The 20,516-nt window shown below is 35.6% G+C and overlaps 1 protein-coding gene across 11 annotated transcripts in view; it reads left to right on the top strand.

Annotated features, from left to right (window-relative positions):
- Nucleotides 1-20,516, top strand: part of YTHDC1 (YTH N6-methyladenosine RNA binding protein C1) — a 39,445-nt gene that overhangs the window by 13,409 nt on the left and 5,520 nt on the right. For 8 of the 11 annotated variants that reach the window (XM_072775253.1, XM_072775243.1, XM_072775246.1 and 5 more), the window contains exons 5-12: nucleotides 4,081-4,170; nucleotides 4,639-4,692; nucleotides 5,234-5,328; nucleotides 6,832-6,940; nucleotides 7,022-7,139; nucleotides 15,370-15,454; nucleotides 16,617-16,783; nucleotides 19,256-19,338. In XM_072775253.1, the coding sequence (XP_072631354.1) occupies nucleotides 4,081-4,170; nucleotides 4,639-4,692; nucleotides 5,234-5,328; nucleotides 6,832-6,940; nucleotides 7,022-7,139; nucleotides 15,370-15,454; nucleotides 16,617-16,783; nucleotides 19,256-19,338 (801 nt within the window). The remainder of the gene's footprint in view (nucleotides 1-4,080; nucleotides 4,171-4,638; nucleotides 4,693-5,233; nucleotides 5,329-6,831; nucleotides 6,941-7,021; nucleotides 7,140-15,369; nucleotides 15,455-16,616; nucleotides 16,784-19,255; nucleotides 19,339-20,516) is intronic. The other 3 variants (XM_072775250.1, XM_072775251.1, XM_072775252.1) reach the window with 1 other exon arrangement.

The following is a 20,516-nucleotide window of genomic DNA, read 5'->3' on the forward strand; positions in this document are numbered from 1 at the left end:
CAGAGACATAGGCAGACGGAGAAGCAGGCTCCCTACAGGGAGCTTGATGCAGGACTCCATCCTAGAACCCTGGAATCACAACCTGAGCCAAAGGTAGACGCTCTACCACTGAATCACCGAGGTGCCCCTAGTGAGGATTTTGAAGGGGGTTAAAGAGTTAAACTGAGTAGATGAGTAGTTGCAGTTGATATAAAACTTGGTAGAATTTTTTTTTTTAAAGATTTACTTGAGAGCGAAATCAAGAGAGAATGTGAGCAGGGGTGGGGGTGCAGAGGGAGAGGGAGAAGCAGACTCCCCCTGAGCAGGGAGTCGAATGCAAGGCTTGACCCCAGGACCCTGACCTGACCTGAAGGCAGAGGCTTAACCAGCTGAGCCACTCAGGTGCCCCAAACTATGTAGAATCTTTAATTGCACTCTCCCATCATTTTTTTTTTTGCAAACTGATGGGATAACATATCTTTAATAATTTATAATAATGGATAGAAAACAAAAAGTGCATGACAGTGAATGTTCATTTATTGTGATGAATGTGTGAAACATCCATGGCATCGGGGACATTTTATTATAGGAATCTTTTTTATATCCATGTTAAGAATTCTTATTTGTCTTAATATAAGTCAAACAAGGGAGACTTGTTTAAATGAGTAGGATCTGAAATAATCTGCATTTTTAAAAATCTGCATTTTTTAACAAGCTCCTAGGTGATGTTAATCACTAGCAAGGTACTTGATAATTCATATTTTTTGTGAATAAGATATTTCAACTTGAATGGTAGCCCATGGGTTCATGAACCTTGATATCAAAACTGTTTATTAGAAGAGATTTATTGTTTTAAAAGAGATATCTGGAATTCTTACTTTGCTTATTAAAGGAAATTGGAGGATGCCTGGGTGGCTCAGCGGTTGTGCGTCTGCCTTTGGCTCAGAGTATGATCCCAGAGTCCCAGAATGGAGTCCTACAATCGGGCTCCCCCTGCATGGAGCCTGCTTTTCCCTCTGCCTGTGTCTCTGCCTCTCTCTCTTTCTTTCTCTCTGCATCTCATGAATAAATACAATCTTTAACAAAAAAAAAAAAAAAAGAAAGAAAGAAAGAAAAAGGAAACTGGCTTTTCCTTGGAAGATTCCTTATGTGCAACATGTTTTATTAGAGACTGTGTCTGGTGTGCAGGAAGTTATTGTTTAAAGATTTTATTTATTTATTTATGAGAGACACAGAGAGGCAGAGACATAGGCAGAGGAGAAGCAGACTCCCTGCAGGGAGCTTGATGTGGGACTCGATCCTGGGACCACAGGAACCACAGGATCATTCCCTGAGCCAAAGGCAGATGCTCAACTGCTGAGCCACCCAGGTGTCCTGGAAGTTACTATTTTTAATCAGGGAGTAGTTTCTCATAAAAATGTGTGAAAGAAAAAGGGGTGAATTTGGAACTCCTTAAGTAGGAGATGTCTTTTTTTTTTTTAAGATTTTTTTAGTTTTAGAGAGTGTGAGGGACAGGCTGGGGGTGCTGGGGTGGGTAAAGGGAAAGAGAATCTCCAGCACTCCCTGCAAAGTGTGGAACCTGACCCTGCGTTTAATTTCGGGACGCTGAGTTCCTGACGTGAGCTGAAATCAAGAGTTGGACACTGAACTGACTGAGCCACCCCGTCACCCCAGGAGATGTCTATTTTTGAACACAAGGGATCACGGTTTAGTTTCTATAATATGAGTTTCCTAGATTCTAGTTTATTTTACCCTTTTTTGATTCGGAAGGGGTATACTTGGGTGGTCATTGAAAGTTTGTTAGATCACTTTCATTGTTTTTTTGACCTGAGAATAATAGAGGAGATCATAAACTTAAGAGCAGTGGGAGTGTTTTATACAAAAACAGACGAAAAATCCTTGGAGATTTCTAATGATAATTTATTTTTAAAAGTTGAAATTTTCTCTTAGAAAACCAAACAGTTGAGTAGGATCTCAACTTTGCTCCTTTTTTTTCTGTATCACATTAGTGAGAGATCCTTTCAATACTTTAAACGATAAGGTATTGTTTTTAATCAGCAACAGGTGTGTATTATTAGTGATCGATTCATAATGACTAGACTCTTACATGTGCAAAGAGAAAAATTATAAGAAACATACTGAAATTTTTAAATAAATTAGTAAGGTTTTACTTTTTAGTCTCTGTCCTTCATCGATTCACTGAATTGGGTTTCTGCTCAGTGCTAGGCACGATATAGGAATGTGTATATGTGTATCCAGTAAACAAAACACATGTATGAGAGAGATTGAGGATTTGACAAAACCTTCTGTTTCTCATCTATTTGGGTGAGGTTTTCTAGTAATTTTACACTAAAAAGGCTTTAGTCTGTTCACTTGAAGTCTTATAGTTGGCCCTAGGGAAAGGATTCTTAAAATTTTTAGAAGTTCAGACATCATTCAAAGCAAGCAAGCCTGGAAATAAATGCTTTTCTCTGTAGCTGGTTGTTTGAGATATTATTATGCCCCCATGGTTGCTGGCTTTAAATGAGCTTGGTTTTGTAATTGTGCCAGTATTTACTGCCCTGCTCTTTCAGCCCTGTGTTAGGAAAATCATCACGTAACAAACTTCGTGTTATGTCTATTTGGACAGACAGCAGTACATAATAAAAGGAAAGAAGATATTTAAAAGAAAAGGAATGTAGAATGTCGTTGGAATTTTCCATCTTCAAACTAATTAGACTTGGAATTTAGGAGTAGTAGTAAAATATCTTTTCTATTTGCTCAATCAGAAGAGAGCTCAGGGCTTGTACTTTCAAGGTAGAGGAACTTGCATTTGAAACTAGGTTCTACCATCCAGGAACATGGGACCCTGGCCAAGTTGCCTAGCTACTCCTCTTTTCTGTAAATGAGAATAATAGCTTTAAGAGTCTTATGAGCTTATTATGAGGATTAGGGAGGTAATTTAGCTAAATCTTTTTAAATAGGTAACTCCTTTTTGTTACATAATAGAAAATTGTATGCAGGATCATTTCGTTTTAGCTTTTGCTATTTTTATAAAAATAAATGTGTGCATTTTCTGCCATGTTTATTCCTTCTCTCCTGGCTGAAAAGTAACTTATAATGATATAATTAAAATACCAATAAACATAGACAGGAGAGCCTAATTCCATTTTAAGTCTTTGTTTATATGCTTATAAAGTTCCAAATTAAGCTTGAAATTGTTCTTAAATGACGGGTAATGCAGACCTCTTCTGTCGACTGGACATTCTCAGCTTTTTAGTAGAAACACATAGGCTATTCAAAACATTTTAGAAGTAAATTTTAAATTCAATTTGAAAAGAACAGTAATCCAAGAGGGAAATGGTCAAGAAGAATGGAATTGAAGACATAAAAGCAAGCAGTGGCAGCCAGAAAAGGAATCACTAACTTACTATAGTGTATTACTATTTTTTGACAGTTGAAAAGTTTTGAGTTCTGGGGTTTGTCAGACATCTAAGAATCAGCATTGGAATTGTAATGAAGAATGATAGTATACTTTTTAGAGAGACGACTAGAACAGTGGTATCTGGTACATAGAAACACTATTTTTTTACTGAAATTAAAGCAGTGTTTGCTTTGCAGATTTTTCCTTCTCTTGGAAAATGTTATTCAGTACTACTTTAATGTAGGATAAGTAGTTCTCAGTTATGACCATGTGCTTTTAATTTGATTGAAGTTGATGGGAGAAACAACATGTTTCTGTTTTTTGAACAGTTTTTTTTTTTTTTTTTTTTTTTAAGATTTTATTTATTTATTCATGAGAGACACACACAGAGAGAGAGGCAGAGACACAGGCAGAGGGAGAAGCCGGCTCCATGCAGGGAGCCTGATGCAGGACCCGATTCCGGGTCTTCAGGATCACGCCCCAGACCGAAGGTGGCACTAAACCGCTGAGCCACCAGGGCTGCCCTGAACAGTGTTTTTGAAATGGAATACCTTCTGAGGAAACTGAGGGATTAGAGAAGAGATTAGCAATGAGTAGTATTTAGGGATTGTGCAAAAACCAGGCGTAAGATATATTCTTATTTGAGTACCTGTACCTATATTGTAATGTTTTAAAAAATCTTGTTTGATTCTTTTTAGATGAGAAAAAGAAGGAAAGGAAGAGAGCTAGAGGCATTTCTCCAATTGTTTTTGATAGAAGTGGAAGCTCTGCATCGGAATCATACGCAGGTATCCTCATTTTACTTTTATTTGTGATCATATCTGACTGATTCTAATATAATTTGCTGTAGAAAGTGTGGAGGCTGTAGTTTAGTGTGAATTTGTTGATGTTCATTAGTATTGATTTTTGGCATGTTCAGTGTAATACTTCTAGAGGAAACTAAGCTTTTTCTTATTATTTTAATCCTGTTCTGTTACTGCTTAAGTGGAATTTCACTTTTTTTTTCTTGGAAGATGATGATTCAGTGACTAGTTTTCTGAGTGGGAAACTGTTCAAATATACATACTTAAAAAAAATTCAAACAACCCAAAAAACAAAACACTCGTACACATTGAGAAGTATTTTTTTTTGTGTGTGTGGGTGCGCCAGGAAGAATAATTTGTCTTGAATGAGAACTTTATGTGACAAGACTGTAGAAATTTTGTCTTATCTCTATTAAAGCTCAATCTGAACAAATGTACTTTGGCTAAATACAGGTTCAGAAAAGAAGCATGAGAAATTATCATCTTCCGTTCGTGCTGTCCGAAAAGGTATCATTTAAATTTGAAATTGTTTTCATTGCATGCTGCATAAAGTCATTATTTTGCCTTATTAGTTCTCCATTAATGGTTGGTTTTAATGTAGTAATGTTCTGATATATTACATTTAAAAAAAGGGTTAATAATGTAATCTTACAAAAGGTACAGCTCCACATATACTTACTGCATATCTTTTAGAACGATAGCAAGGTATTTTAGTTTTGGACACAGATGGAATATATATTTTTAATAGCATATAATGGTCTATTTAAATGAATAATCTTGTAAAAGAAATCAATAAAATTTATAGCCGTTTCATAATTAAATGTGAATCTGATATATCGGAACATCACTAGATTAGATTTAACTTCTTACAGAATGCTGGTGTCTTTTCTTAGCTTTGCTCTATTATGTGTTGTGGCTCAGCTTTCCAGGTCGAATGGGCGATGATGAATTTTAAGTTTAGTTGGGTTGTGGAGGGCTAATTTCAGTACAGCTTTACACCTTTGTGATAATGGCCTCCGGTTAATCACTTTGGATTTCTTTTTTTCAGATCAAACCAGTAAACTCAAATATGTCCTACAGGATGCAAGATTTTTTCTCATAAAGAGTAACAACCATGAGAATGTGTCTCTTGCCAAAGCTAAGGTATTAGCATCAGTTCTGTTGAAACTATCCCAATCTTGAAAATTTTAAATGGAAGGTAGACTTAAAATATTTTGAGTAGTATACTGTGATTTTCATTAAAGCTTTCAGGATTCACAGTCCAGTTGCCATTTAGGGTCTGCTTTGTGGCTGATGAGGCATCTTGGTAGTAATTTAAGTCTTTTAAAGATGATATTAGAAGTCAAAATACTTGATATTGAAGAATATGTGTGTTTCATACTTTGTACTGTAAAATAGTGCTGCTTTTGATTTTTTTGTTTCTGAATTTGGTTGCTAAGTTATTGTACTAACACTTTAAAAGTTTATGCAATTAACATTTTTTGTTTTATATCAATGCTGATTTTATACCTTGAGATCTTCTTAAGAAATCATTCTATTATGGAGAGGTTTTTTTATTTTTTTATATTTAGAAGTAACATCACTTGGATTTAGAAGAAAAGGGAGAGTTAGCTTAAATGCCCACCCAAGGCTTTGCAAAAATGGTATGTCCAGTTGCTATAGGATATTGTAAGATACTAATTTTCTGCTACGTTTTTGCTACAAACATACATCTGTTTGTTACAGCATTATAAAATATTTCTTTTCTTGGTTTAAAAGGAGTCATTTCAGCTTCTATTGATTTTTAGAAAGTAAATAATTTTTCCAACCCTATTTTTGTCAGTGTAAAAATCTCATATATTTCACATTAATGATTACCCAACAAACTTTTTAAATGGAAGGAATAATATATTAAATAGCTATGTACTGGAAGTTTATCCTGTTGCTCTGCTAGATTGAATTTAAAGCAAAAGTATTAAGCACTTAGTGTGAATGAGATCTTGATTGTATGAACAGATTGAACTGAATTAGAGTTTCTGCCTTACTTTATCATTCTATTTTAATCTTGTTACAAACAAGTAATTAAAGTGTCTTTAGAAATCAATAACTTTTTTCTGGTGCTATGTACAACACAGGTTTCTTAGTCAAACTATTGATGAATAAAAATTTGAACTTAAATAGAAAAAATGAGAAAGGCTAGGAACTGGACAAATTCTTCACTGATGGATTTACCTATACAGTATTCTTTAATTATTTTGGCTAGGCGGTTTTTAAAGGAGAAATATGTATATATATATATATATATATATGTATTATTCACCTTCAAACATCTTATTTTTACCATAGTAAATGGTTGTGATATTAAAATAGCTGTAGGTGGTTCTTTCTGTTATATAGAATTCTAGCTCATAAAAGTTTTGACACCCCTGACACAACGTGTTTTTCTGATGTTTTTAATGATTTTGTGAAGGTTGAGAATTTTCTCCATATTTTTCTTGAGTTTTTAATAAATTAGTACATTATTTTGACAGTTGATAAATAAGACTTTATTATAGCTTACTTGAATTTAAAGCAAACAGTATCAGTAGTCTTGGTCTATTGCAGATAAAATTGCAAAGATGAAAGATTTGCATTAATTTCTGTCTGATCTTTACATCATTTGTGTAGGGTGTTTGGTCCACACTGCCTGTAAATGAGAAGAAATTAAATGCTGCATTCAGATCTGCAAGGAGTGTTATATTAATATTTTCTGTCAGAGAGAGTGGAAAATTTCAAGGTAAGAAAACAATAATGTGGATATATAAAAGCATCATTTATAGTAGCATGTATATTTTATATTATGATTTGATTCCCTTAGGATTTGCAAGGCTTTCTTCAGAATCACATCATGGAGGATCTCCTATACATTGGGTGCTGCCAGCTGGAATGAATGCTAAAATGTTGGGAGGAGTTTTTAAAATTGACTGGATTTGCAGGTAAATTGCACAATTGTGTAGATGATTAAATTTGCCTTTGTTTTGAATAGGCTACCAGTTGGGAGTAATGTTAAAACTCCACAGTCATTTAGTTTTAATTTATTTTTTCTTATTACTCTTTTTTTGGTCTCATTCCTAGGCTGATTTGGATCCAGAAAGTTTGGCAGTACTAAAATAAAACTAGTATCACCGTGTTTTGCTTGTCTTGTTCACTGTCTACATAATCTAATATAGTAATGTGAAGGGCAAAAGTTTATTTAGTCAGGAGTTTTATGTATTCCATTCTCTATGTTAGTAATAGAATAGTAAGTTTGTAACTGGAGTAGGAAAATAGTCACTTTTTAACTTGGCTAACATTTTGGAGGTGACTTAGCTGTGAACAACTGGCTTCTTAAGTTGGCAAATCGTGTTTAGTTGGCATTATAATGTTTTGATACTGATGTAATTAAGATTTAAATGTATTTATTTAGAAGAATAGACTCATTTTGAGCTCTGAGTTATTACCACTATTTTTATTTTTTTATTATTTTTTTTTAATATTTATTCATGAGGTGGGGGGGAGAGGGGCAGAGACACAGGCAGAGGGAGAAGCGGGCTCCATGCAGGGAGCCTGATGTGGGACTTGATCCCGGGTCTCCAGGATCACGCCCTGGGCTGAAGGCAGGCGCTAAACCGCTGAGCCACCTAGGGATCCCTATTTTTATATTCTTACTGAATGATTGTACATTGTTTAAAAATGATTAAAATAAATTTAGGTGATACAAACTTTTAACACTTCAGGACAGTGTCCTGTGGAGAACTATAGGATGAGGCAGAAGGTAGAAGGCTTTTCGTAGGATAAAGAATGAGGAAAAAGGAAGAGACAAATAGAAAATGTTTGGATAGGGCTACGTTGTCAGCCTTGTTTGGGATGAGAAAGTCCAGACTGAGGTGGCTTGGTGTTTGGGAATTGGCTGATTGGATATACTGCATTTCTGTCAAACAGAGCACTTAACAGGGATACAAAAGTTAAAGAAGCTTGTTGAAATGGCTCCTTGGACACAAGCAGTTCTATTCTGGACCTAGAAAGTTATTTTAACATAAAAAGCTAGTTATTTGAGTGAACTTTATGTGGCATGCACACATCTGTTGCCTGTAAAATTAATTTCAGTAAAAAAAATAAACAGATCATATGTATTTTTTGTAAGTTAAAGATAGCTTAGGTGTTGGATTTTGATGGAGATGGAGAGATTGGATAATAAGAATAAAAAGTGCTATTAATATTCTGGAAGGCAAACCAGCCCATGAGCATGAAAACAAACCATGGGGATAAGAAGGTGGGAAGGTGGGGGTTGATATGTGAGTAGAATAGGGAGCCACCTTTTTTTATGAAGCAGATGTTAAAGAGAACAAAAAAAAGCAAAGATGAACAGTAATGTGGGCCACCCTAGGAGTTAAACTTTTACTTAAGGGACAGTGAAGGACTATGAAGATACACGGGCAATGATACTGTTAAAAATAGTGCATTAGGTTGATTGTTGATAGAGTGGTAAAAAGCTATCTGCATAAATAGATCATTACTCCTCATCCCATCATTACTTTCTATAGTGTAAAATTAGAAGCAATCTAAATTCTTCCATATAGGAAATTGGTTAAGTGAATTATGGTTTGTCACTTAAATGTAGTATGCAGAAGTAATTATCCATGTAACAACATAGAAGATCATAATGAAAAATTGGATAATTATAATTTTGGAATGCAGTGTTGGTGCTGAGACTGTAGGTCATATTACTCTGCTCCTATTACACCTACAGTTTTAAATTATAAATTTATGATTGTTTAGAAATTAGGATTGTGCTGAGTGAAGTCAGTCAGTCGGAGAAGGACAAACATTATATGTTCTCATTCATTTGGGGAATATAAATAATAGTGAAAGGGAATATAAGGGAAGGGAGAAGAAATGTGTGGGAAATATCAGAAAGGGAGACAGAACATAAAGACTCCTAACTCTGGGAAACGAACAGGGGTGGTAGAAGGGGAGGAGGGCAGGGGGTGGGAGTGAATGGGTGACGGGCACTGGGGGTTATTCTGTATGTTGGTAAATTGAACACCAATAAAAAATAAATTAAAAAAAAAGAAATTAGGATTGTAGTTAAGTTATACTTAAATTATAATCAAATTAAAATCATAAAATTAAAAAATTCTTTATAGGGAAAACAAAGTACTTCCAATTTCTTAGCAGATTGATTTATTTGGATGGCTATAACTGTGAAGGCCAAAGAAGTTCATGGCTTTACGATTAGAAATGTTAATGATGTTACTGGAAAATATTTGGAGATGATGTCCTAGGATTAGGAGGCAAAATAACCAATTTTAGACTGGTTGCAGTACATTTTGTTTTGAATGTTACTTTTTCTATTAACCTTTGTTTCCAAATTCTTGATAAAGAAATCTTTTTCTTTATTTTTTTTTAAGATTTTATTTATTTATTCATGAGAGACAGAGAGGTAGAGACACAGGCAGAGGGAGAAGCAGGCTCCATGGAGGGAGACCGATGTGGGACTTGATCCCAGGTCTCCAGGGCCATACCCTGGGCTGAAGGCAGCGCTAAACCGCTGAGCCACGTGGGCTGCCCTTTTACTTAATTTCAGAAGATAAGCTTAATTTGTTCATATATTATTGTCTTCCTGTTTCTCTCCATTGACGTATTAGCTATTTTATTAACTTGTTTGAAATGTGTATACCAGCAGAAGGCGTACAAAACCAGCTAGTCCATCTTACTAACTTTCTGTACAAGATTTTGGGTTGTAAAGTTTCTGTATTGTATTTTTTTTAAAGACTTATTTATTTATTCATTCATTCATTCATTCATTCATTCATTCATTTATTCAGAGAGAGCGAAAGAGAGGCAGACACACAGGCAGACAGAGAAGCAGGCTCCATGCTGGGAGCCCGACGCGGGACTTGATCCTGGGTCTTCAGGATCACACCCGGGGCCGCGTTAAACCACTGCGCCACCGGGGCTGCCCTCTTTATTATATTTTAATTAAGTTTTAGGTTTACCTGGAAAGAATTTCCTTTTTCTTCTTTTTTCTTTTTTTTTTTTCCAAATTGTTTTTTTTTTCCTTTTTTTTTTTTTTTTTTTTTTTTTTTTAAGATTATTTTTATTAGAGAGAGAGAGAGAGGCAGGCAGAGGGAGAAGCAGGCTCCATGCAGGGAGCCTGATGTGGGACTTTATCCCGGGTATCCAGGATCATGCCTGGGGCTGAAGGTGGCACTAAATCACTAAGCCACCAAGGCTGCCCTTTCTAATTTTTTTCTTATTAAAGATTTAATTATTTGAGGGCACCTGGGTGGCTCAGTTGGTTAAGCATCTGCCTTCGGCTCAGGTCCTTATCCCAGGGTCTTGGGATAGAGCACCGCATCTGGCTCCCTGCTCAGCGGGGAGGGAGCCCCCCTTCCTCTGCCCCTTCCTCTGCCACTACCTCTGCTTGTGCCTGCTCGCTCTCTTTTTCTCAAAAAAATAAAGAAAATCTTTAAAATAATAAAAAGACTTACTTGAGAGAGAGAGCGCTCATGCGTGCATGAGTGGGAGGGAGCCAGAGGGAGTATGAGAGAGAGAATCTCAAGTACTCTGTGCTGAGCACAGAGCCTGATTTGGGGCTTGCTCTCACAGTCCTGAGGTCATGACCGGAGCTGAAACCAAGAGTCAGATGCTTAAAACTGACTGCCACCCCATCCCCCCGAAAGAATGTTCTTTTTTTTTTTTTTTTTTTTAAGATTTTATTTATTTGAGGGATGCCTGGGTGGCTCAGCGTCTTTTAAGCGTATGCCTTCAGCTCAGGTCACGATCCTGGGGTCCTGGGATCGAATCTTGCATTGGACTTCCTGCATGGAGCCTGCTTCTTCCTCTGCCGATGTCTCTGCCTCTCTATCTCTGTGTCTGTCATGAATAAATAAAATCTTTGGAAAAAAATTAAAAGATTTTATTTATTTGAGAGCTAGAGAGTGAGAGACAATGATCGAGAGAGAAGCAGCAGCAGGAGAGGCAAAGGGAAAGGGAGAAGCAGACTCCCTGCTGAGTGGTGAGCCCAGTGTGGGGGCTCTATCCCAGGACTCTGTGAATATGATCCAAGCTGAAGGCAGACACTTAGCTGACTGAACCGCCCTGGACCCCCCCATCTTTTTAAAAATTTCATTAATTTGAGAGAGGAGGGGCAGAGGGAGAGGGAGAAGCAGACTCCCCACTGAGCAGAGATCCCAACACAGGACTTCATCCCAGGACCTTGAGCCAAAGTCAGACACTTAACCGACTGAGCCAGTAGATAGGCACCTCCTGAAAAAAAAATATTCTTTTTTTTTTTTTTTTAAGATTTTATTTATTTATTCATGGTAGAGAAAGAGAGTGGCAGAGACACAGGGATAGGGAGAAGCAGGCTCTATGCAGGGAGCCCGACATGGGACTCAATCCCGGGACTTCGGGATCACGCCCTGGGCCAAAGCAGGCGCTTAAACTGCTGAGCCACCCAGGCTGCCCTGAAAAAAAATATTCTTTCTTTTCTTTTTTTCTTTTAATTTTTTATTTATTTATGATAGTCACAGAGAGAGAGAGAGGCAGAGACACAGGCAGAGGGAGAAGCAGGCTCCATGCACCGGGAGCCCCACATGGGATTCGATCCCGGTACTCCAGGATCGCGCCCTGGGCCAAAGGCAGGTAACAAACCGCTCCGCCACCCAGGGATCCCTGAAAAAAATATTCTTAAATAAAATTATAACTTTAATTTTTTTCTATATGTAACTTTAATTTTTAAAATACTTATGTTCAAGCGTAGTTTTATTATACTTAAAAGTTCTGGAGGGTCATGTAATTATTACATTGGTATTTCTTTAGTGTAAGTCTCTTGTACTCTTAAGTTTTCTGTATCAAACTTTATAAACAATTAAGGCTTTGCTATCAGTAACAGTAACTGCTCTCAGGTTTTTTTTTTTTCAGATACAAAAGTCATGACAGACTTGTTTAAGTACCCTTTGAATTTAATAACTAAACTTGTTTCATTAGGTGTGGTCCATAGATTACTTGTATCAGTAGTATCTGATTGTCAAAATGCCGTATCTTGATAGACACCCCACACTTGTTGAATTTCTGATAGTTCAGGTATTTTGTGGACACACTGAAGTTTACGACTGCATGATACATGTTAGATACAAGAGGAGCCACAAAAAGTGACTTACTTAAGTTGTCACTAGGAGTTAGCTCAAAATAAGGCAGTGTGCTATGAAATGTCATTTATCCAGATTTAAATCTACTGATATTTTATGCTCACCCCTTTAGTGTCCATTCCAAATAACCCATTTTCTCTCTTCTTTTAGAATTTCTCCATTACTTCTTTTAACTTTAATAATCAAACACTACCTAGTACAATAGAACCTTTGTATGGTTATATGTTCTTTTGTTAAGTTTGCCCCATTTAACCAGGCCCCTTAAATCAGTGAGTTATTTCAATGTTCTCTAAAGTGCTCACAGTAAAGCTAGTCATCTGTAGGCTTCGTCATTACACATCTGTTCCAAAGGTAACTTTTAGGATGCTTATTCTATAATAGTGAGGATTGCAGTTCTGCGGTTTCTCTTAATGTATTCAGAGTCCTGTTTTTCCAAAGACCTCATAATTCTCACTTGATACCTGGTAGAGATTTGTCAACATGGTAAAATATCTCTGAAATCTAGCTAGTTAGAACCAGTGCCACCAAAGATTAATAACTCCAAGGGACTCAACCAGCATAACATACAGTTTTACTTTGGACCTTTAGTATTCCATTAATATTTAAATAACTAATTTTATATAGTAATAATTGTAATTTTCCTAAATTTTGGTGGCTTGTAGGTTATTTATTCCTTTCCTGTAACTTTTTTTAACTGACAGTTTAGGGCAGCCTGGGTGGTTCAGCAGGTTAGTGCTGCCTTTAGCCCAGGGCCTGCTCTTGGAGAGCTGGGATCGAGTCCCATGTCGGGCTCCCTGCATGGAGCCTGCTTCTCCTTCTGCCTGTGTCTCTGTCTCTCTCTCTCTCTCTCTCTCTGTGTCTCATGAATAAATAAAATCTTTGAAACAAAATAACTGGCAGTTTAGAGGGGAAATCTAAGAAAGTATTAAAGTACAAAGCATAGGGAACTAGAGATTTCCCTCTGGATATTCTAGGCTGTGTATAGACTTGTTAGTGATAGTCTTATTTTTCCTAACTTCTGATAGGCTGAAAAGTTGAAAAAAAAAAAAGTGTATATATTTTGTAGACGTATATATTCTTTTTAAAATTTTTTATTTTTTTAGACATATGTATTCTTGAACCACTCTTGATGTGTGAAGTAAGATGAGTGTTACACTAGGAATTCAAGCTTTAAAACCTAGTGGGCATTTTCAGCATTCATAACCAATTCTCCCGTACGTTCGCATCACCACTGCCACAGAGTATGCCACTGTGTTATTTTGACTTTAGATACACTTTTCTTTTTTCCCAAGGTTTAAAATTTAGCATTCTGTGTTCATTTTTAAGAAAATTCGTATAAGATCAGAATAAATGGTTATATAGCTTATCCACTGGATCAAATCACTTGTTTGTGTTTTTTCTTCTCTATTTTATACCTTTGCACAAGCTCTTTCATTGCTTCAAATGTGACCCTTCCTTAGCTACTAACATTTGACTTTTCCTGGGTCACTCTTCTTTGAGGCATATTCCATATGCTACTTCCAGGAAACATCTTTTGATTATTTTCTTTCTCTCCAAAATAGGTATGACCATCCGTATTAAAAACAACAGAACTTCTCTGTTCTATTTGTGGTACCCATTCTTTTACCCAAATAATTGTGTATGTTCATTTATTCTTTTTTTGGTAACCGTGAAAGAAAATTAAGGGTAATTTTCTTTTTTTTAAAGTAAGCTCCCTGCTCAGTGAGGAGCTTAGCATGGGGCTTGAGCTCATGACCCTGAGATCAGACCTGAGCTGAGATCAGGAGTTGGCTGCTAAACCAACTGAGCCACCCTTCAAACAGCTCTTTTTCTTACTCATCTTTGTATGTCTTTGGGCTGAGCAAGTTTATGTGTATCATGGATATAATGAATAGTTCCTTAAAGCATTTATTTAATTTGGCCTTACTTTATGCACACATAGATAAAACCTTATCAGGTGTTGTTAATTTGATTATTCCTTGACAAGTAACAGGTTACATGTCATGTTTGCAGTCAGCATTGTGCTAGGTTGGTAAAGAATATAAAAGTATAGGATATTTTTATGTTGGTGAGATGAGACCATTTTACCCTGTGGCTCAGAGTTTCGAGCCAGGATTTAAGTTATATAGGTACTGCACTATAATATAAGTGAAGAGCATGATTAATGTGTGGAGATACATGAATTTATAAGTAAATATATTGTCAAGAGGCATTCCATGGGTGGTAGGAAGTATTGCATTATTGAAAGGAGGAGGACTGGAGTGCCTGGGTGGCTCAGTCGTTAATTCAGAAGTTAAGCTTCTGCCTTAGGCACAGGTCATGATACCAGGGTCCTGGGATGGAGCCATGTCAGGCTCCCTGCTCAGCGAGGAGTCTGCTTCTCCCTCAGCTTCGCCCCCCTCTTCCCCTCATGCTCATGAGTGTGTTCTCTCTTGCTCTTTCTCTTTCAAATAAATAAAAAGTAAAATAAAATATTTATTTTGAAAAAGAGGAGGGAAGGATATTTGAATCTGGGAGAGGAGCTCTGAACCAAGGATAGGGGATGCTTACTTTGATTTGGTATTAACTGATTAAGGTTCAGCTTTTTGTTGACGAGTTAATACAATTTTTTGAGAACACAGAAGCAAGAGATAGCTAAACATTTTATATATCATTTCATTTGCACGCTGTTTAGAACAAGTTTGAAGTGTAGGTAATTATACCCCTGTTTATAAGTGGAAGAAACTCAGGCTCAAGAGAAGTTAGGAGATTTAAACCCAGACTGTTTTGGTTTTTAAGCTCATGTTCTTAAGCACTATATTATTTAGCTTTTTATTATTTTCTTTTTATTTTTAAAAATTTTTTTAGAACCCTAGAGAATGCAGAAGGAATGCATTTCTAAAGGGGCTCCCTCTGTGGGAGATAAGTGCTACTAGTCTAAGTGATTCTTTAAATTTTAGTCACATTTAAATCAGGATTAACTGCTGAAGTGTAGTATAAGGTCCCTAAAGGATTCTAGAAAAGAATATAATTGATATTACTTTGTATTTAGGCGTGAATTACCCTTCACTAAGTCAGCTCATCTCACCAATCCTTGGAATGAACATAAACCAGTAAAGATTGGACGTGATGGACAGGTTTGTTGTTTTAATTGATTATTTAAAACACACACATTTAATCCTTTTAAAGATTTTTATTTAAGGACATTTTTAAGCCATATTTTTAAATAATTCATGTAAAAGATTACAGGAAAATGTTCTCTTTGGAATTCATGATTACTGTGATTTTGATCATTCTCCATAAATGTTGAAAGATAGGTATCTTTATATGTTACTTTCATTAATGGAATTGAAAGGAAAGTTTTTGAAGAGAAATTCTGGTCCTAATTTTAAATTGTTTTTCATTATGTTTTTACTGCACTTTGTATAATTTTAGAAATGCCATTATATATGCCATCTTCACTGAGGTTTTTCTCAATAAGAAGGAAGCTGTATGAAAAGTATATGTGCCCAGGTTTTCAAGTCTGCAAACGAAGTTAAAAGCGTGGTGTCTTAAAATAAACCTAAATCTTTGACCCTCATAGTTTCTATAAGTAACTTTGAACCAGAAGTGGTATACCCTCATTGCTCATAGATGAAACTGTTGTTAGTTAAAAATTCATTTAAAAAAGCCCATACATTAGTCTTTGTAGTTAATCTACTGCATTAGTGTATTTAGCAGTCCTAATTATCAAAGTTTTTGGCACACACTAACGCTCTTTACCTCCGCTGAGTTAAAGTAGATAACTTTGTCCTGATATTTTTGTATTTTGCACAAAGAAATGTTCCTTTGTTTGCAGAGGATAACTGTCAGAGTTTTAAGCAGCTACATTGGTGTATTTACACTTTTGGAGATTCTACACTTTTAGTTTTTATCCTTCTATGAATATATGAAACACTTTTTTTTTTAAGATTTATTTATTTATTCATGAGAGACACAGAGGCAGAGACAAAGGCAGAGGGAGGAGAAGCAGGTTCCATGCAGGAGACTGATGCCAGACTTGATCCCGAAACTCTGGGATCATGTCCTGAGCCGAAGGCAGATGCTCAACCGCTGAGCCATCCAGGCGTCCCCATGAAACACTTTTGAAAGGTTTTTTTCAAAATCTTTTAAGGAAGTTTTTGGAATCCTGTATGAACATCAACCTTGAGAAGGAAGTCTCCAAGTCAGTCTGTTTTTGTTCTTGTACTTCAGGAAAATACAAGTCTATTGAAAGTTTCTCCTGTTCTCGTCTTGTAAATTGCTACTTTCCTATTCTAGGAAATTGAACTTGAATGTGGAACCCAGCTTTGTCTTCTATTTCCCCCTGATGAAAGTATTGACTTGTATCAGGTCATTCATAAAATGCGTCACAAGAGAAGAATGCATTCTCAGCCCCGATCAAGAGGACGTCCATCCCGTCGAGAACCAGTCCGGGATGTGGGAAGGTTAGAAACGTTCTTTGGACTGATAATAGGCACATGTATCAGAATAACATGATGGAGGAATGTGATTCGTCAAAAGTTTGTCCTGCGGTAAAGAAGAAAGAGAAAATCCTCAAATCAAGCTGCATGGACTAGTTTGTGGCTTCATTGAGGATTTCACATGGTCACCTTGGTCTCAGTCATTTTTCAAGAGGAAAATGGGGATCTTTCCTTATGCAGAAAAAATAATTTGCTAAAGAGTGATAACCAGTTTAAATTAGATAATCTGATTATATACAATGTATACGATTGAAATGAGGTAGGCCTTTGTTGCTCAGAACAGGCTAGAAAGGAGGAAGAGGAGGAAGTCTTTATTTGCAAAAATTGTTAATATTTTGTAAAAAGCCTTTTCTTTCAGGTGTGTCTCTGGATAAGCCTTATCAGATATGGGACTTTTATAAAGGATCACTAATGTTTTTTCAGAAGATGACGCCTCATTTAGAGGATAAAATATTTTAAGTTATTTTGATATTCAAGAGGAGCATTATTGGGACTGTTTCAAATTTTATCACCGTGATGTGTTAACCCCATTGCCAGATATTCTCTAACATGTACCCAGTGAATTCACACATCTTGCTGAGCTTCTGAAAACAATAGGTTCTTTCCAAAGGGGATCAAGTGGCCCTGGGAGACCCGGCAACAAACCGAAAAGAAGGGCTGTTGCTGTGTCTGTTTACAACTTTTCCAGATGCTGGCAGTACCTGTGGACTTAAAGTGTTTTTTAGAGGATCGCCATGGTTATTGATCACTACTTTATGAACTAAGCAGCATTTTCCAGGAAAAGGGGGTTTAACTTGTTACAGAATTGGAGAAGTCTTTGCAAAGGACTGATTTAAGCCCTTCTACCCAACACCTTCCCCTGTGTAGATTTGCATACAGCTAAACCTAAAATATTCTGCTAAAGACTGTTGGATGTATGGTTGATGGGATGAAACCTTTGGTTAAGTTTCCTTTTGGTGGAAACATCCTGTGGTAGGTACAGATAATCCAACAAGAGAGTCCCCATTTCTTTGAGCTTAAAAAGGACACTGTCGAGTAGGTAGGAGGAAACCTGGCAGAGCCCCCTTATTTTTGGCCTTAAAGGACTGAACACCAAGATGTCTTTTGGAGTTTTAAGCTAAGAGGTTTCCAGTGCAATACAATATATACAAGTGAAGTTTTTACCTCAGTTTTGCAATGGACTGCAAACTATACTTATTACACCACTACACCTTCTCTCAAGCCTGCCAGGGCCTCCATATATGTATGTGGCTTACAGCTTAAAGTCAGTAGTTGGACTACTATATGAACTGTTACTATCATGTTTTATACCGGTCGTAAATGCACTCCCCAAACTACAAGAAAGCGGTATGTTTATTTTTTAAACCAGCTTTTAATTTTCTTAGTCTTATTTATTGTAGATGGAACTGTTTTTATTTTGTTGGGGGGATTGGGGTTATTGCACTTTGAAGTTTAAGTGAACTTGTGTTGGAAAAGATAATGAAAGCAGTTGATAACTCAAATAGCTGGAAAGCTAGTGATGCCAGGTTATTCTAGAGTTTTTATTTGACATTAAGGGTAAAAAGATATATTTAATACCAAAAATACTTGGAATTTTTATTTTGTGTAGCTCTTTATTAAAATGCTAAATAAAATGAAGTATACTGATGATGTATTACATTAACCATTGAGATTCATGGGAGATCGTAAGGAGCAGCCCTCTGAAGACAGTAAAAGAATTGAACATGTTTTATGAACTCTGTTAAAAACCGCCCATTACTTTCCAATTTTATCATAAGACATTGTCTCTAGAAAAAAATTCCCTTAATTCCTAAATGTTATTAACTATAGAAATTAGTTTTCCAAGTATTAAGATTTTCAAAACTTTCCTGTAAAATCACTTTTAATAAGTATCAAATTTTCTGTATGATCATGTGAAAAGCTTAATTTTGTGCAAAACAAAAAGAACTAAGAAATTCTTAATTTTGTTTAGAGTTCTTCTAAAATGGTATTAAGTTTGAATATATAGATTTTAGAGTTACCTGTTGTGTAATGATGATAGTTTTTTTAAATTTATTTTTCATCTGAATGGAGATTTTGAGAAAATGTTCTGTTAAACTGGAAATTACATTAATTTGAGGGCAGCTCATTTACTTTTGTTTAGAATACTGAAATTTGATTTATATATTTTGAGCAGACTACTTTTTCCAAGTTTTTCATTATAGTATGAGGATTATAGAGAATATCTATTTCCAGCAATATATTCAACGATTGATTCACAATAATTAGAGGAAGTAAAATTTAGAAATTTTAAGATTTGTTTACCAGAAATTATGATGTTATTTTAAAGGAAATAATGGGCTATTCTTTGTACGTACTTCTGTCAGAAACTCTTGCATTGCTGTTTGTTCTCCCAGCAGTTTTTGGTTTAATTTCTAATGTGTCTAATTTGTGTAGGCGTCGACCAGAAGATTATGATATTCATAACAGCAGAAAGAAACCAAGGATTGACTATGCCCCTGAGTTTCACCAGAGACCAGGTTAATATTTTATAATCCTGCAGATATTTGACATAAAATTATAAAACAGCAACAACAACACAAAACCATTTTATTGTAATCCTGTATTTCTAAAAGTGAGAAAACTTTAGGACAGGACTACTTAAACATAAGAAATTATCAATAGTTGTCACTTAAATTCTACTTTGTGAAGGTTAGCTAATCTATTTTAGTGTGACTTATTATCATAATTCGTTAATTACCCAGAGTTGCTAATTTATAATTATTTCACAAATGGAAACTGCACAAATGTTTCAAGATTAAAAGTGGTTAGGGAAAGCAGTGATTTTATACTTTATTATGCTTATTTTTCCTAATATGCTTAGTATCTTAAGAGATGCATAGTTTTAATTGGAAACTGAAATTATACCATATTTTTCTAAACAAAAAAATCTTTAACATGTTTTTAGAGGGAATGAGAAATATTTTGGTTTGTAATTTACATAGCAGCTTTTCAGTTAGTGTTTCCTCTAATCAGAATTTAAAAAGGCAAACTATTTAAGAGAAGATAATACTTAAAACTGTAATATAAAATTTAAGTAATTTGAAAATTGGTGTTAGCATAACAGCATTTTTACCTAACAAGTGGCTTGATAAACAAAACCTCATTCTTCAAAGTGGGATATTCCAGAGAGTAACATGGCCACGCAAATGTTTTTACATTTTAATTTGCTGAGTCCTTTATTAAAGAAGGGGAGAAATAATATTTTTCTCCCTTTTTTTTTTTTTTTTTTTGAGAAAGAATATTTCTTTTTTCACTGTGGCTCTTTCATTTAATGTATAAGCTTTGTTTTTGTGACTTTTGCAATTTTGTTTTTCTCCCCCTTAAGTTTGCATTTTTTAAAACTATCTGGTTGACTTAGCAAAGCTTGTGTATACCTAAGATGGAAGGTAAACATTTGTTTTAAGGAAGTCCTGTTACAGTGTCCTCAAGATAATTCCTCTGCCCTTACTTTCCTTATGGTGCAGAATGAAGAAATTTTCTATCTAGCGAGAATTGGGGTATGGATTTAGAAGATTCATATGAAAACCTCTCTCTCTAGCAGTTTATAATTCTGTGATATCAGTAAGTTACTTAGTTACTTCCTAGATTATCATGTAATCTGAGAAGAAAATGAAAATGGAATAATACAATAATAGCATCACTATATTTCATGGGA

This window comes from Canis lupus, chromosome 14 (genome assembly GCF_048164855.1).
Source record: "Canis lupus baileyi chromosome 14, mCanLup2.hap1, whole genome shotgun sequence".
NCBI classification, from domain to species: domain Eukaryota; kingdom Metazoa; phylum Chordata; class Mammalia; order Carnivora; family Canidae; genus Canis; species Canis lupus.